This window comes from Podarcis raffonei, chromosome 6 (assembly GCF_027172205.1).
Source record: "Podarcis raffonei isolate rPodRaf1 chromosome 6, rPodRaf1.pri, whole genome shotgun sequence".
Lineage (NCBI taxonomy): Eukaryota > Metazoa > Chordata > Lepidosauria > Squamata > Lacertidae > Podarcis > Podarcis raffonei.
In genome coordinates this window covers 38,852,794-38,868,623 of record NC_070607.1, presented here as the reverse complement: position 1 = coordinate 38,868,623, position 15,830 = coordinate 38,852,794, and the positions used below count along the sequence as shown (strand labels likewise).

Sequence of the window (15,830 nt, the reverse complement as noted above, 5' to 3'; positions counted from 1 at the left end):
TAGTTGAAAGTTTACTCTCTTTTATGCATGTGTGTGCAAGTTTAAATGCTTTAAACCATGAACAGCTCTAAAGTGGAGAGGGAGAGAGGAAAAAATGGCCACCTGTCTGGTGATATAAAACCAATCTTCTCTTAAATGTGCCAGAATAATTTTTCTCCACCTCAACTACAGTTAAAACCTTCAGTCTATTCATTACTGTCCTTTTATAGTATTTTTATTTAATAAAACCTATTAAGACTACCATACAAATCTCTTTACTTATGCTTTTATCTTTTAACTGATCAATTTTTATATTGCTGACATCCCCTCTTCACCATTTGCTCATTTAAAAATTCATAGTACATGAGCTATGTCTCTGGAGAAAATGTCTATAAAATTTGTTACAGCTGGCAAATGTGTATGAGTCAGTGATAGCACATGACTAAATGCTTCACAGAAAATAAAACTTGTTTCTGTAGTAAGCAGAACTGTTTAAATGTTATTTATTTTTATGTTTCAAAGAAAATATATTGTGAAGTGCTGCATTGATTTAATACGCAACAGTGTCTGTGTACACGCTGTATAAGGAAAATTTATGAAACCTTTGCACAACTCCTTTAATTGAATTTTCCAAATCTCTCACCACACACAAATAATCAATATCTTCTGCAGAGAAAACCAGTCAGAATTATTGCAGTCTTTCTTTTCAATTTTGTTGTCATCAGCACATACAGAGCACCTGGATATTTGTAATGTCTGGATAGCAAGTTATTTACACCTCTTAAAATGTAATTGCTATTAAGTGACTCCAAACCAATGCACCTTTCCTTTTTTATTATTTAAAATAACTATTGTACGTCTCAAAGAAGACATATTTAGGAGTATTTATAGTAATGTACAAATTACTATACATAACACTTATATAATTAATAGTTTTCATTTCACCTGATATCTAATGTCAGGGTTTGGTTTTTTTTGTAAAAAGCATTGTAGGAAGAGATCTGCAAGAAAAACACATTGTAAAAGTAATGCATCAAAGTTCATGTACAATGGCTGAATGGTAGACCTTCATATAAGGAATGCAGTTTGACAGGTCAGTGAGTGTTTGTGCACATCCGTATGGTTGGTTGTGTATATATATCTGAAGCTTTATAGTCATATGTCTCATATGCATTTCTATGTCTGCCACCAAAGTTAATAGCTTAATATTTCATCTACATAGGACAATAAATAATTGGAGAAGTTTGTAGTTTGCCTCCCAAGTATCTATCACACCTGTAGCTCCAGCCTGTGATGCTAAACATGCCAAAGGCTGTATTTTAAAATTCACACCCTAATTACAGCCACATATTGACACAAGGGGAAACAAAGCTTTTTTTGTTGAGATGAGAAAAAGATCTAATCGTGCAGTATTTGTAGGTCAAATGAATAACTGAGTTCTGACCATTTTTCTTCACAATAAGTAGTATCTCTCTACTAGACAGATTAAAGTCTCACCTGAAGCAAAAACACAAAAACACCGCACAAAAATCAATACAGCCAAAACTTTGTCTCTTACAAAATAATCTCAAGAGTGGCACAGCCTTTGAGGAAACCAAGGCTGCAATCTTACACACACTTGTCTGCGAGTAAGTCCAGGGTGGCAACAGTATTTAATGGGTCCAATGCACTGTATGTGGATTAGGCCTTCTGCCCCCCCCCTTTGCAAACGGGGACACAAATTGGTTTAAGCTTTGTATCCTATTTTGCAGTTGGGCTGGACAACCCCAAAACAAATTAGGGCCACACAAGTAATAAAATGTTTGACAGACTGAATGTGAACAGGTAGAGCTTTTTTTCCATACCAGAAAAGGCTTCACCTGTTGAATTTTGACCTGCCACACAGCTGTTGAAGGCAGCTCTCTGGAAGAGGAGTGGACACAAAGCCTGAGGCTTGCTCAAGGTCACCCCCATCACAACAAACCATAGTTTATCATGTCATCATAACACAGCCAGTATAAGGCAGATCCCCCTGTTCTTCACAAAAGAGCACCTAAATAGTGCAAGGGATAAGGTAGTAACTAACAAGACTAGAGCACTTATTAGCTCTGTTCACCATTTTAAATGTCAGGCATAGGCAACATCTTCCCAATTCATCCCACAAATTTTTTCCTTTGAAAATCTTTTGTTCCTTTTTTAATCTTCTGGGGCAACTGGACTGGAACCAAGTCACGACATGGTTGCAGCAGGCTGGACAACGCCCCCAAACTGTAAATTCAGATACAGTCCGCTAGCCTTCATTTGCCTACCTCTGATCTATACTGGGTGAAGATGGGAAACTGGACAAGCTGAACCAAATCAGGTTGGAAGCAGTACATTCAAAGCTGTGTAACAGAGAACAGCACTTTTTAAAGCCTGCAGAACTTTGGTGCTTTGTCTTGCATTGAACAAAAACATTTGTAAACAAATCTTTCAATCCTAGTTGATTAGGGAAGAGTTGAGTAAAAAGTCTCTTTTAGATCTAGCATTTACTGAAACCCTGCCTAAGAACCAGCAGGATAAAGGTTCGTTTTGTTTGTATTCACTCCCACAAAATGCTAAAACTGTTAAAAAGTTCCCCTTTGAAATATGCAGAGTGCAACCTACACACACATAAAGCATGCTTTGGACAGCAGCAACATGACTAGATTTCATCTCCTGGCAGCTGCTCTCAAGTTTGCTTACATTCTCTTCAAAAAACATTTTGTTTACTGTAAATGCTAGTCATGGGCAAACAATGGGGCCATTTTTTATGTTGCTAATGCAGAATGATATACTAAGATCTACATAATGCTGCCCATTGACAAAGGAATGTTCTGAATTAAGTTGTTTTAAGTAGAGGCTGTTTATGTAAAGTAAATAAATTTCATGCCTTACCATGTGATGATAATGTGACATTCCATCTGTATCAAGCCAAAGAATAGTCATAGGTTTCATGTCCTGAGCGTAACTAATTAAAAATAATTATAGAAAACCACATCCAAAAGTAAAAAAGCTAAATAAAGAAGACAGTCTTTCTCCAGCTTTTATTTTCATTAGGACAGCAGAAGGGATCAAAGTTCCCATTCAAGAAGTATTTATTATATTGTTAACATGCTAAAAGTGCGTCATTTTGACCCATATGATTTCAGAGTCATACTAAATTTTCACTGCTTGGGTCATTAGTGTTACAAATGGAAGAAACATTATGATGCAGCATGTTTAACTGTTGTTCTTGAGCACAAAGAAGGCTATATGGTTGCTTTACTTAGAAAGCAACTAAAGATGCTTAGTATACCATGGCGCTGGTTTCTGTGGGCTTCATTAGGCTAAGAAGAGAGTGGGAGAATTTGTAAGCGAAACCAACTTCAGAATGAGTAAGAATTCCGCCAAATGAAAATTCCTTAAGCAAACTTGCTCTTCTGTCCTGGTTTTCTGCAGCCCAACTTGACCGATTTTCTAAACTTGCAGCTGTAAGGATTCTTGTATGTGACCAAGATTATATTTCCCAGCTTAAAATTGGTTACGGATATTCTAGCAATTGGTTTCCAGACAGTAGCTTGGATCCAGACTTTGCTCCCATCAGCAAGCTCATCCCCTGCATGGAGTTCTGTTTGGGGACACTTGGGGAAAGTGGGAGAGAGGCAGGGCTGGCCCACCCATGCAGCAAGGTGAGGTGACTGCCTCAAGTGGCAAGATCCACAGGGGCAGTAGACCCGGCCTCCAAGGAATGCATTGCCCGCTGCTGTGGCAGTGGCTGCAGTGACCACACATAGAGCATACTCCTCAGAGGCTGGATCTGACACCTCCTCAGCAGCCCCTCACCCCAATGCCTTCTCTACAGTGGCCTCGGCGAATAGGAGGTGCTGCTGGTCTCCTCCCACCCTCGTTCCTTGTTCCCATGCACTCATTTCTTCTTCCTTGGCAGGGGAGGAGCACCATTTTGTGCTTCGCCTCAGGTGCCCTGGAGAGGGGACTTTTGTTGATTATTCTTTCTGCTTGCACCCTCTGAGGATCCTCCGAAAAGAGTAGGGGCTGCAGGGCAAATCAGCAAAATGGTATTCCCCTCTCTTTCACTGGATCAACTCATCTAAAAAGATTTGAATTTAACCCATATATGTTTATTCTGACTTACCCCTCATATTACAAAGACATGGAGATGGGAAAGTACTGCTTCTCTGTGCTATCATTATTTACATACCTAGATCCATATGTGCAATTGTTACCTTAGATTTTGAAAGCAACAATCTCATAGCTCTGGTTTATATACACAGGCACCATTCCAACAGATATTAAGTAGGCCTGGTATGTGGCCCAATGCAATTTTGTTCCCCTAACCAGTTGTAGTCTTGCATAAACTCAACTCTGTTCCATTCAGAGGCAGTAATTGCCACTGTGATGTTCTAAACTTCAAAGTTATAAAAAAAAGAAGATAACTAAGGTATATATATTACATTACAGAGAGAAACAGCTCTTTTCAACAATCCTATCAACTGATACAAGGCAATTTTTAAAAGTACATAATAAGGAGGTGGGGAGAAACCAAGGAAAGAAAGTCATTTGTTTACTCCATGTTAAAGATAAAGAATGAGAAAACACCACTCAACACAACTGACACTTGGCAAGCTAAGTCTTCATCGTTAAAATGTCCTTTATTCTGCTTCTTTTAAAAACTAAATCATAAACCACAAGGGAAAATTAATCTACTTGATCAAGATGTGTGGCTGCCTGTCTGGCATCAAGAACACACTGCTGAGCTACAGAGATTTCACTTCATATCGATATAAATGCTAAATGACTTCAAGCTTAGGAGGAAGTATTGCCTTGAGTTTAAGGCACAGGACCAGGAGTCAGCTGTCGTCTCATTTCATACTTTACCTGGGAGGGCAGACAAGCCACTCATCTTTTCAGCATTTAACCACAACTTTGTAGTAAAAGACACACAGGCACCTTCTCTGTACCAGCTGGTGGGCTGGTCTATATTCATACCCCAAATGTGCTTACCTAGCTGGCACGGTGCCAAAGCTCTCATTTTACTACAGAGCTTTGTTTCTACATTTCTGACCATTTTGGGGAAAGGCTACAATGGGACAGCGTTACCCACTCGCACAGAGGAAAGAACAATTCCTCCTGGGAGAGCCACTGACTTACATGACCCCGGTATACATGGCAGAACAGTAAAATGGCATGGATGTAGTAAACTCATCGGCAAGGCTGGTGCATTGCATGATAACACAATGAGCATTTAGAAAAGTGTTTTTGGAAACTCAAGTCAAGTTTAATTTAAAAGCTTAAAAAAAAATCTCTGCCAAAGGGATGGGTGTTCCACAGGATTTCATGGAAGTAGCTGGTATATTTAATCTGCTCGAAAGCTCATTCTAAGCCACTCATTCGCAGAATACCAAAAATAAAATGTGCCTGTTCTCCAAGAGATGCCTATGCCCCATATCAGACAAGCCGTGACGTCAATGATGCGCTTCCTCTGTTTAATGCAAGGCATGTTCTTAAGCACCTCGCCGAAATGGGACTTTGTAAAATAGAGATCATATGTCTCTGGGATGTGGCAAGGCTGTATTCATAAATGTTTGCAAAGTACGCTCAGGTCCTCCGGTAATAGACACTAGAGAAATATTATTATCATTATTAAAGCCTTGAGATACATCAAGGCTTTATAGTTCACTCAAAAGCCTACACCTAAGACAAGGTGATGTAGATAAGGAAGAAAATGTAAAAAAATAAAAAATAAAATAAACATGGAGGCAGTTCATATCCAGATAGTTAAATAAAGGTTCTTCTCAAACTGGTAGGGTGCTCATATGCCAATACCAAGAACAGTTCTGACTACCATCCTGTGCCCAGTAACTCAGATTGACAAGTTAAAGATATATTACTGGGCAAAAAACTGCAGCCTTAATTTTTTTAATGGGGTTGACTAGTAAATGGGGCTCAACCTTTCCCGAAAGCCAGAGCTGAGGCCAAACCATGTGGGAAAAAAGGAGAGAACAGAGCATCTGCAGAGTGCATTCTCCTAACCACTGCATGGATAACTCTGTCCAACATGCATGGATAGCTCTGCCTCCCTGGAGCTGAGTGCAACACCCACACAGACCGAGGGGGAGCGAGGAGTTGACATAACCCACAAGAGTTCCATCATTCTCACCACAAGGCCAGTATGCTCTGGATCTGGATTTGAGTATTTGTTCTTGGTTCTGGGCCAGAAAGACAGAATAGGTATGTTGCTGGTGAACTGCCCACAAAGCTGCTTCATTGAGCTAGTGGTGAAGGCGAATTAATAAATACCCCCTAGGGACATTGTATGAACACCTTAACATAAGATAAATGCTGGTGTCCATTTCACCTTGTGTGCAGGCAAGCAAATCACTTAGCAATTGTGGCTTCCTATCTTTTGCAAACACTTCAAAATAGAGAGGTATGTATCTGTCACCCGTTATGGCAGATGGCTGGTTCTCCTCCACTGAAGCTCCTTCTGGTGTCACAGCCAACAGAAGTGCAACTGATGTCCCCCTTTGGAGCCATGCCTTTTCTGCAATTGTACCCTTTATATGGAATCATTTTCCTCCTGAACTTAGGCAGGCAGGCACCATCTTTTATTCTATTTCGGCATCTCTTTAAACCACACTTATTTAACCAGGACTCTGAAGATGTGCAATTCCACTTTTTGTTCTTACTTTCCGCCCCGCCCCCCGCAGCAGCTGAATTTTAGCCTCTATACTGTTGTGCTTTTTAATAATTTATCATTTTTATCTTGCTTATTTTTAATATGAACACCACCGGGAGACCTCAGTAAAAAAGGTGGTATATAAAAACATATCAAATAAATGCATTTTTAAAATGCATAGTTTGTTCAGTTAGGCACTTTTGTAATCTGAAAGCGGCGGGTGGGGGGGGAAGTCTTTATCTTGCCAACAGCTTAAATGTCATACAACCAAAGAGAGGGCAAGAGACCTAATTTTGCTGAAAATAACACAAATCTGATACGGTCTCTTGCAAAAGGCCTTTTCAAGTCTTTCAGAAGAAATTTGCTAAATGGACCCCTTTGACAACGGTTTGCCATCAAAACAAATAATATGGGGGTTACCTTGGGCAGCCTGTCTTGCATTGGTTCTTCTTAGCAGCTTTCCTGCTTGCTTTACTGAGGAACAAAATATATTTAGATATTGTGAGAACTCTACTCATGTGATGCTAATATAGAAAAATGGTACAAATGTGTTTTTTCTCTAACGTTCCAGGAAATTTTTCAATTAAAGAAAATACTGGATTGAATTCATAGTTCCTCAAGCAGAGTTCTACTCCCAGAATAGGGCACTCCCAGATCTCTGCTCTCCCTTTCCCCTGCAAACCTTTGTACATCAGAAAAATCAGAAGAAAACAATCACCTCCCTTTTTCTCACACACACTTCTGTAGACAAAAGTTCTGCTAAATCTTTTTGGACATGGCTAGCAGCAGAGTGCAATCCTAAACACACTTACTAGGGAGCAAGTCCCATTGAATACAGTTTCTTCTGAGTAAGACACACTAGATTGTTAGGCCAAAAGTAAAACTAATGATATCCCTCAATACCTTCATTGAACAACAGGCTCAGGACACAACACTGTAGCACCTAACTTCTCACCCAAGTTGATGAGGAACCATTAGTGGGAAGTCTTTTGGTTTAGTCAGTCAACCAGCTACAAATCCACCTAACACTTACCTTGTCCAGCCCACATTTTAGCAGCTTCTCTGCAATGTTATTACGCAGGACTTTGTCAAAAGCCTTACTGAAATCAAGACACGCTACGTCCACAGCATTCCCCTGATCCACCAAGCTTGTAATGCCATAAAAAAAAATGAAGTGGGTCCAGCATGACTTGTTTTTGAGAAGCCCACGCTGGGTCTTAGTAATCATAGCATCCTTTTTAAGTGTTCACAGACTGATCACTTAATTATCAGTTCTAGGCCAAGCAAAACACTCAAAGAGGATGTGAAACAGGCTGAAGGGCAAGGGCATGGTGTTGGGAGAGTCATGAAGGCCAGATTTGGCACTTGGGCCTGAGGCTCCCTACTCCTGCTTATAGTAACTTGGATATAGAGACCCGTAATATAAATTCACTTGAGTTATACCAAGAGTGAGCTGTATTGTTACCACTTATCAATTATTTGTTTGCTTAATTATGTTGCTTAATATGAAGTACTCAATGTGGAAACTAATTTGTATTTCTGCAATACGTAATATTTCTAGGACACCTAGGCATGCTCATGTAAAACAAAGATTAAATATGTGAAAGGATGCATATTAATTCTTTCACAAAAAAGGAAATTATGAAAAGTCCTTCTTACTTAGCTTTCTGGTTTTCCTCACTTCGCCTTTCAAGTTACCAGCGGTCTCTGAAACACCGATAATATTTTCAAGCTCTCTGGTGCCCTCTAAAGCCTGAAAAAAATATATTTTATAAAAAAGCTAAATCTTAATGCCAAATCTTCTAACAAAACAGAACTCTTAAAACCTCCCACTCTTTCTGCATCATTAGTTTAAATGGCTGAAAAAAATTCTATATTACTAACATTTGATATTAGAAATGGAATGCTTCTGTATGCACAGTACGATCAACAGGTGTGAAGTTGGAAGCCTTGTCGCATCCCCACAATCTGAGCACCTTATCGCTGAAGGACACCATCAGGCTGCCACTTTGCCTTTGCAGACTGTTTGCTTGCCTGAATCCTGGTCAGTTCCCCTAGTTTACCCCAACCACTCTGTATCCGGCCATGCCTTTCAATCAGAGGAAGTGTTGCCCTGACTTTGGCTTCTAGCCTGGACCACAGAATCCATCCCAGCCTACCACCTCTGCTTTCTTTCCAGCCCTTAGGACACGACCCCACCAGGATTCAGGTACAGAGTGGCGGGCAAAACAGGTGCCCTTAGGATACTCATAGGTGTGACCTCGTGGGGCAAATAGCAGCTGAAGAGGGGCAGTTTAAACCAGGAAACAAATATAAGGGAAAGTGTTAACATGCTTTAAAAAAAAAAAAAAACTGTGAGAAATGCATGATCAAACTCCACAATCACACCTAGTTTGATCCTCACAGTGGAATCAGAAAACCCACTATATTGCTGGGTACGGGGTGGAGACTGATCTGAGAGAGCAACAGTAGCTAATAAAAATATAGGTATTGTCAGGTGTGGGCAAACTTTTTGGCCCAGTAGGCCAATTAGTTATCTGTCCCGTGGGCTAACTTCCACCCACCTGTCAAAGTCTCTTGCATAACACTTTCCAAGTGCCCATCTGCCAGGTGGTTGTCAGATGCCTGGGGACTGCAGCGCAAGGGCTTTCTGCAGAGATAAGCTGCACAATCATGTTGTCAGCTGCACAGATGATCCAGCTGCATCTCTACCTGCCCCGCACATGATGTCACATATGAAAAGTAGGCTAGGGAAAACAGCCTTGCAAGCCAAATTTGATCGGTGGACCAGAAGTTCCCCATCCCTGCTCTATAATGAAGATTGCAACAATTGAGAAGAAAGAAAGAAAGAAAGAAAGAAAGAAAGAAAGAAAGAATCAAGGATCAAGATGGGGGAGAACAGACCTGTAAATTGGTTAGGTTTTGTCTGATTTTCATAAATCTGGCCACAGAATCTTCAACTTCAGACTGCAGTATTAATAGTCTTAAGGAAAGAGGGAAACAAGGAATTATTTAAATTGATGGCATAATTTCTGAAACAAGAACAAAAATGAATAAAAACCAAGTAACAGTGATATAGCTTTGCCAGCAACATCCCTCCCCAGGCTGTGAAATACTGTAACTTGTTGGTATGTAACAGGTAAATAAGTCTAGGGTTTATCGTACATCAACCACTAGTGAAATGCACACATTTCTAGCATGTATAATTATACTATTTTCCCATCATTATCTTACCTCCTCCCTAAACTCCAGCATAGGGAGTCAGTTCCACCCACTTCCCATTGATAGTGCAAAGAAACCTATCAATACTCCTGCACAAGATTCCAGCCCAGCCCAGTTCTACACATGGGACTCTTTAGGACAGGGTTTCCCAAACCTAGGCCTTTGGACTACAACTCCCATCATCTCTAGCTAGCAGTACCAGTGGTCAAGGATGATGGGGATTGTAGTCCAAAAACGGCTGGCGCACAAGTTTGGGAAGCCCTGCTTTAGGAGACAGTAAAAAGCAGATCAGGAATGGAAGCGGGGGAGAGAAGTGGAAAAACTAGTAGGATCATCCAAAAGGCTAGAGAGTGCACCAGAAGCACAAGACTGCATGAATTAATAAAGCAAAAGGATGAAGGCAGCTTAACAAGCAATGTAACTTTTTCTCTTATAGAACAGATCTTAATTGGAGTGACATAAGCCTGAAACAACTGAAGCAGTGCCGTAGTACCAGGCAGCTCATTGAATAGACAGACAAATTGTATAGAATAAATTAAGGGAAAACTGGCTGCCATTTCTAAAATATTGCCAGGAAAATAATTACCTCCCAGAAAAACAAATTCAAGTAGGTTTTGATTTTTTTTTTAGAAGAGTTTTTGTGATTTTATGTTAATCTGCATTTACCTGTGTAATATTGTGATATAAAACAAACATTTCTTAGGTTTTTTAAAACTCAGTTTTGTTGATAAATAATAATTGCAAAAAGACTAAATAAAAATTACTCCCCAATATTGCTACAGCAGAAACGGCTTTCCCAGAGGCTCTGTTGCAATTAAATTTGTGCCTCTCTATGCTTGGTTTAAACTACAGAATTAGGTAACATTACTTTTCATAGTCTTCCATTTCAGGATGCCCCCTTCTGGGTGATCTGATTAGCAAGTTACTGCGTTTCTCTCTGTTTCCTAGGAATAAGACAATCAAGAAATAAGAATTAACACTATAACCATCCTGTAGTTGAAGACAAAAATCAAAACAGTATTAAGATTTACCATCTTCTGCACGAAAGATAAACATGAACTATTTTCTCTATTCCCACCCCCTTTTCATTACAAATGCACCATAACCTGACATTTAATTAATTACAGCTTTTCCATTATAAACATCTTATGTTAGAAAGAAAAGCTACAAATACAAAAATATAAATGGTAAAGTTAATACTACTACTAACAGATTTAAGAGGTTAAAAAATTCCCAACATTCATTTCACTCCATAGAAATGTAAGATTGTTGGCAAATGCAAGATATTATGTATTATTAATTTGGATGCTAGGTATATAAAAATACATGAAAGAACATGCTCAATAACCACTATAGTTTCCATTTGAAATTATTTCTTTACTAACCAAAGTTATATAGCAGCCCCATAAGATCAAACTCACAAAAAAACACAGAACAATTGAAAACACTACTCTGAAGGATCCTACGTAGTAACATGAGAATGGTGAAAGGGACTGCAAGAGAAAAGAGTGAGGAGTAGAAAATGCCATCCTTGCCCAGTACGCTAATGGGGGCCTGCAATGGATCCCAGCGCTCCCTGCAAACAGAATGAGCCCTTCCATTTGCAGAGGGTTAGTTGCTATGCAGTGCAATTTGCCTTAATATTGTTCTCTGCACATCTCAATGTTCAACAAGACTATATATATATATATATATGAATGAGATTTTACTGGATTTTGTATTCGATCTCATTGCGAAAGGCTCAAGAATAGGGGACAGACCAAAACAAAGAATGTGAATGAAAAAGCCCTTAGGGATATGGGGATATATTGGCGTGTGTATGTGTTTCAGGTCAAAATACCTATTCATTTACATTTAGTGTAATAACAAGTGCAACTTGTATAATTGCACTTATACATATATCAACAATAAAGCAGTGTTAACACTGTTGCATGATAAAAAGAAAACATTAAATATATAGGAGACAACTCAGAATTCTAAGTCCTTACCACCATTTTGTAGCTTGGTGAAACTAGAAAAGGAAAGCTATTCCTACTTTACTGAATAATTATCCATCTAAATGTCAGCTGCGGACACGTGATCTCTCTTTTTATGTGCAAAAGGACTGTTCCCTTATGCCCATATTTAATTACAATATGGAAATATAGCATACACTCACCTTTGCCTTTGACATCCCGGCACACAGGCGTTTTACTCCTTCAGGCATTTCCCTCTTTTTTTGTCAGAAATGGCATGTGAAAAAAATCCAACAGATTTTTTTTCCTGTTTCACTTTCTCCCTCCCTCCCACAAACACAGAATCACATACGAACAGCGAAAGCAAAACTCATATAATATCATCAATAAAAGATTGGCTTGGGAAGTGGGGAGATAACAGCATTTGGAGTTTTCAAGTTGTATGTATACTGCACTGCTTTAAAATGTCAGTCAGTTTTCAGTTAACAGAGCAGGATCAGCAGAGCAAAGATGCGCTTTCACAAATGGTCATATTGTGTTTTTTCTCCTACAAGCAACTGGCTGCTTTGTGTAAAATGGCTGCATTTTGCAAAACGGCCTGTGATATGCAATCAAATACAGATAGTGTATCTAGACCAAGTAATATGGATTCCTAAACCAGGTCCTCTGCTTCCTCTTCTTCACCTCAACAGTAACTCCTTTCTTGTATTATTCTGTGAAATTAAATCAAAATGCATTTCTCATCTTATGCTAAAACAACAACACCCAAATTATTTGAGGGCAGGAGCAACACTTTAGCATACCTAGAAGACTGTTAGGTTTTCAAGTACTGGCAAAATGTGTTTGGTTCTGAGCCAAGTTATGCACTGAGAACTTTAGACCATCATCTTAGAGAGTTTGTGGTTGGTGTGCCCTGTTTAAATAAATGGGACAATGCCTTGCGCATTCTGACTGCAACAGAAGGGTAGAGCACAACTTTTCTAAATAAAGAAGATAGTCCTAATGGCTTACAGGAATTCCTCAGATCACTTTCTATGGATTGGGGATTAAAGCATTCACTGCAATAGTCCTCCTCTTTTCTAGACCTTTACTGACGGTAGAGAGGAAAGCAATGTGTGAGATACAGGAAGCAAATGCAGCTGCTTCTAGTAGACTCAAGGACAGGAAGCAGTGAGTAAGGATAAATGGATACTTCTCCCAGCAAAGGGATATAAGGTTAAACTGTGGAATTAACTAGCGCAAGTAGTAACACCCACCAACTTCAAAAAAGGTTCCAAAACAGATGGAAGATAAGGTTACCAGTGGCTATATACTACCTCCATGATCCCAGGCCCCATGCCTCTTAATACCAGTCGCTGGAAAACAACAATGCAAATCGGATATTGTTCTGCTTTTGGCATCTGGTTGGTCACTGTGGGAAAAGGATGCTGGACAAAACAGGCCACTGGTCTGATCCACTAGGGCTCTTCTTATTTTCTTATGAGATAAGTGTTTTGAATTTTTTAAAATTATGCCTTGTTGAACACCAAGATGCATGGAGAACAATATTAAGGCAAATTGCACTCGATAGCCACTAGCCATCTGCAAATGGAAGGATGCCTTCTGCTGACAGAGAGAGAAGGGATCCAGTAAAGATTCCCAAGTGGAGGATCCTTCAGGGCAGATTTTCCACAAGCAAAAGTGGAGGGGAGAAGAGGGAACCATACTATGGTAGAAGTGCTTCATTAGTGGAATGGCTGCTCCCACCAAAGATGACTTAGTTGAGATATAAACCTTTGTGCTACCATGTTCTGCAAATGTTCACTGTAAAGAACTTGCATAAGCCTGGAAAAAATTGTGCGTGTATGATGATGTAGATTGACGGTAAAAGGTTAGAAGATTTGCACAAGATCAGACACACAGGCAAATTAATGCAGGGTTCAGCATTATTAAAATATTATTAGCCATCATTAAAGGGCTGAGTGTTAGAGCATATAAATTGAATGCAGAAGGTCCCAGGTTCAATCCTCACCATTTCTCATCAGGGCTGGGTGGGATCCCTGCCTAAAACCTTGGACATCTGCTGCCAGTCAGTGTAGTCACCACTGAGCTAGGGGGACCGATGGTCAGACTCCACACAAGGCAGCACCTTCAGTTCCATTGTACAGGGCAGGTAAGACCTTTACTTTCCCCAATACAGATGTCAAACCTGTTAAATGTTATCATAGCAGGTTTCAAAGGGCAGGGAACTAGTAACAGCATAAACTTGCTGGATTAACAAACTCTGCCCACTCTGCACAGAGAGAAATTTGGTTCCATTAAATTCAACGCCTGATTCCAGTTGTATATCTGGGGGCGGGGGGGCAGGTCGCACTGGGCCAGTACGTTTCCGAGCACAATTCAAAGTGTTGGTGCTGACCTTTAAAGCCCTAAACGGCCTCGGCCCAGTATACCCGAAGGAGTGTCTCCACCCCAATCGTTCAACGTGGATACTGAGGTCTAGCATCGAGGGCCTTCTGGCAGTTCCCTCACTGTGAGAAGCGAAGTTACAAGGAACGAGGCAGAGGGCCTTCTCGGTAGTGGTACCCGCCCTGTGGAATGCCCTCCCATCAGATGTCAAAGAAATAAACAACTATCTGATGTTTAGAAGACATCTGAAGGCAGCTCTGTTTTTAATGACTGATGTTTTAAGGTATTTTTAAACGTTTGTTGGAAGCCGCCCAGAGTGGCTGGGGAAACCCTGCCATCCAGCCAGATGGGCGGAGTATAAATGATTTATTGTTGTTGTTGTTGTTGTTGTTGTTGTTGTTGTTTGGGCAGCACTTACCTTGGGGGCAGCACGCCGGAGCCCAAGATGATGCCCAAGTCCAGGTGCCCCAGAGCACAGCGTGCTGCTCCCCAAAGCACCGCAGCCGAGGGCTGTGCTCACAGGGTGTTGAGCTGCTGCATTTTCCCCAGCCATCAGAGGGTGCCCAAGAAGTACACAACTGGAATGCGTTGGCCCTGCAAGCAGCACTGAGCCAGCAGCGCGCCTGAGCCATTGTGTCTCTCCTGGGAGTGGCTCGGGCACCTGTAGGCACTGTGTCGCCCAAAAAAGCAGCGTGGGGCCGGCCTCCGCCCACCACCTGCCCCTCAGCCGACCTCCAGCTGAGGGGGAAGCAGCGGGCAGACTCTGTGCAGGTTCTGCGCTGCTTGAAAAAGCAACGCAGGCCCACAGGGCGCCCAAACGGAACACGGCAGCTCGGGCACTGGGACTCTGGCAGCGCGCTCTGCCCTGCCAACAGCTTGCCACGCCCCCCATGCGCAGAACGCATGTGCCGCCCCAGGCGCACAAGCGGCTAGCTATGCCACTGCTTGATTCTCTTCAGTGAGCAAAAGTAAGCAAAACTAGTCAGAGGAGAATTGTTGAAGAGGTTTGTGAAGGCTGCAGAAAAGTTGGACTTTACCATAAAGATCCAAATTCATATTCGTGGGCGGGTGGGTAGAAGGAATCAGAATTACCGAGCAAGACATAAATTACTAAATCAAGAATTTGACTTGGTCAATAACCAGAAAAATTCTGCAGTAAGTAGGAGAGAATGTTCAACTAACCATTTGATAGACCATTTCCATGCTCTTGTACATTATTGCTCCTGGGAGTTGAAAAAGGACTGATTGGGCACGTTCCTGTTGTTGGTGAATAAGACTTGAGATTCTTCTTACTCCTCGGCAATGGTGTTGCAGACACCTAAAGTATAATAAATAATGGTAACAAAACAACCTGTACAGGATTATTATGCAGTGTAAAGCACATTCATATTTTCCTTTTCAACCTTCACAATATCCAATTCTGCCTTTTTATTTCTAGTCAAGGCAGGCTATAGAATTCTCCTATAACAGATGTGGGGAATCATGCTTCTCGGTGCATTTTTAGGTAACCCACACACTTTAACACTTCAAAGCTCAAGTTCCTAGAACAAACTATGTTTCTAGTCCTTGTGCTGGTAACATGAGTCTCACGTTTAGTCCTTTATCCAAAC

At 40.8% G+C, this 15,830-nt stretch overlaps 1 protein-coding gene across 4 annotated transcripts in view; it reads right to left on the bottom strand.

The window, feature by feature from the left end:
- ITGB3BP (integrin subunit beta 3 binding protein) overlaps positions 1-15,830 on the bottom strand; it is a 78,358-nt gene that overhangs the window by 7,248 nt on the left and 55,280 nt on the right. For 3 of the 4 annotated variants that reach the window (XM_053392193.1, XM_053392190.1, XM_053392192.1), the window contains 6 exons: positions 15,403-15,538; positions 10,746-10,821; positions 9,560-9,638; positions 8,315-8,408; positions 7,076-7,129; positions 2,875-2,900 (listed from right to left, as the gene is read on the bottom strand). In XM_053392193.1, the coding sequence (XP_053248168.1) occupies positions 2,875-2,900; positions 7,076-7,129; positions 8,315-8,408; positions 9,560-9,638; positions 10,746-10,821; positions 15,403-15,538 (465 nt within the window). The remainder of the gene's footprint in view (positions 1-2,874; positions 2,901-7,075; positions 7,130-8,314; positions 8,409-9,559; positions 9,639-10,745; positions 10,822-15,402; positions 15,539-15,830) is intronic. The other variant, XM_053392189.1, reaches the window with a different exon arrangement.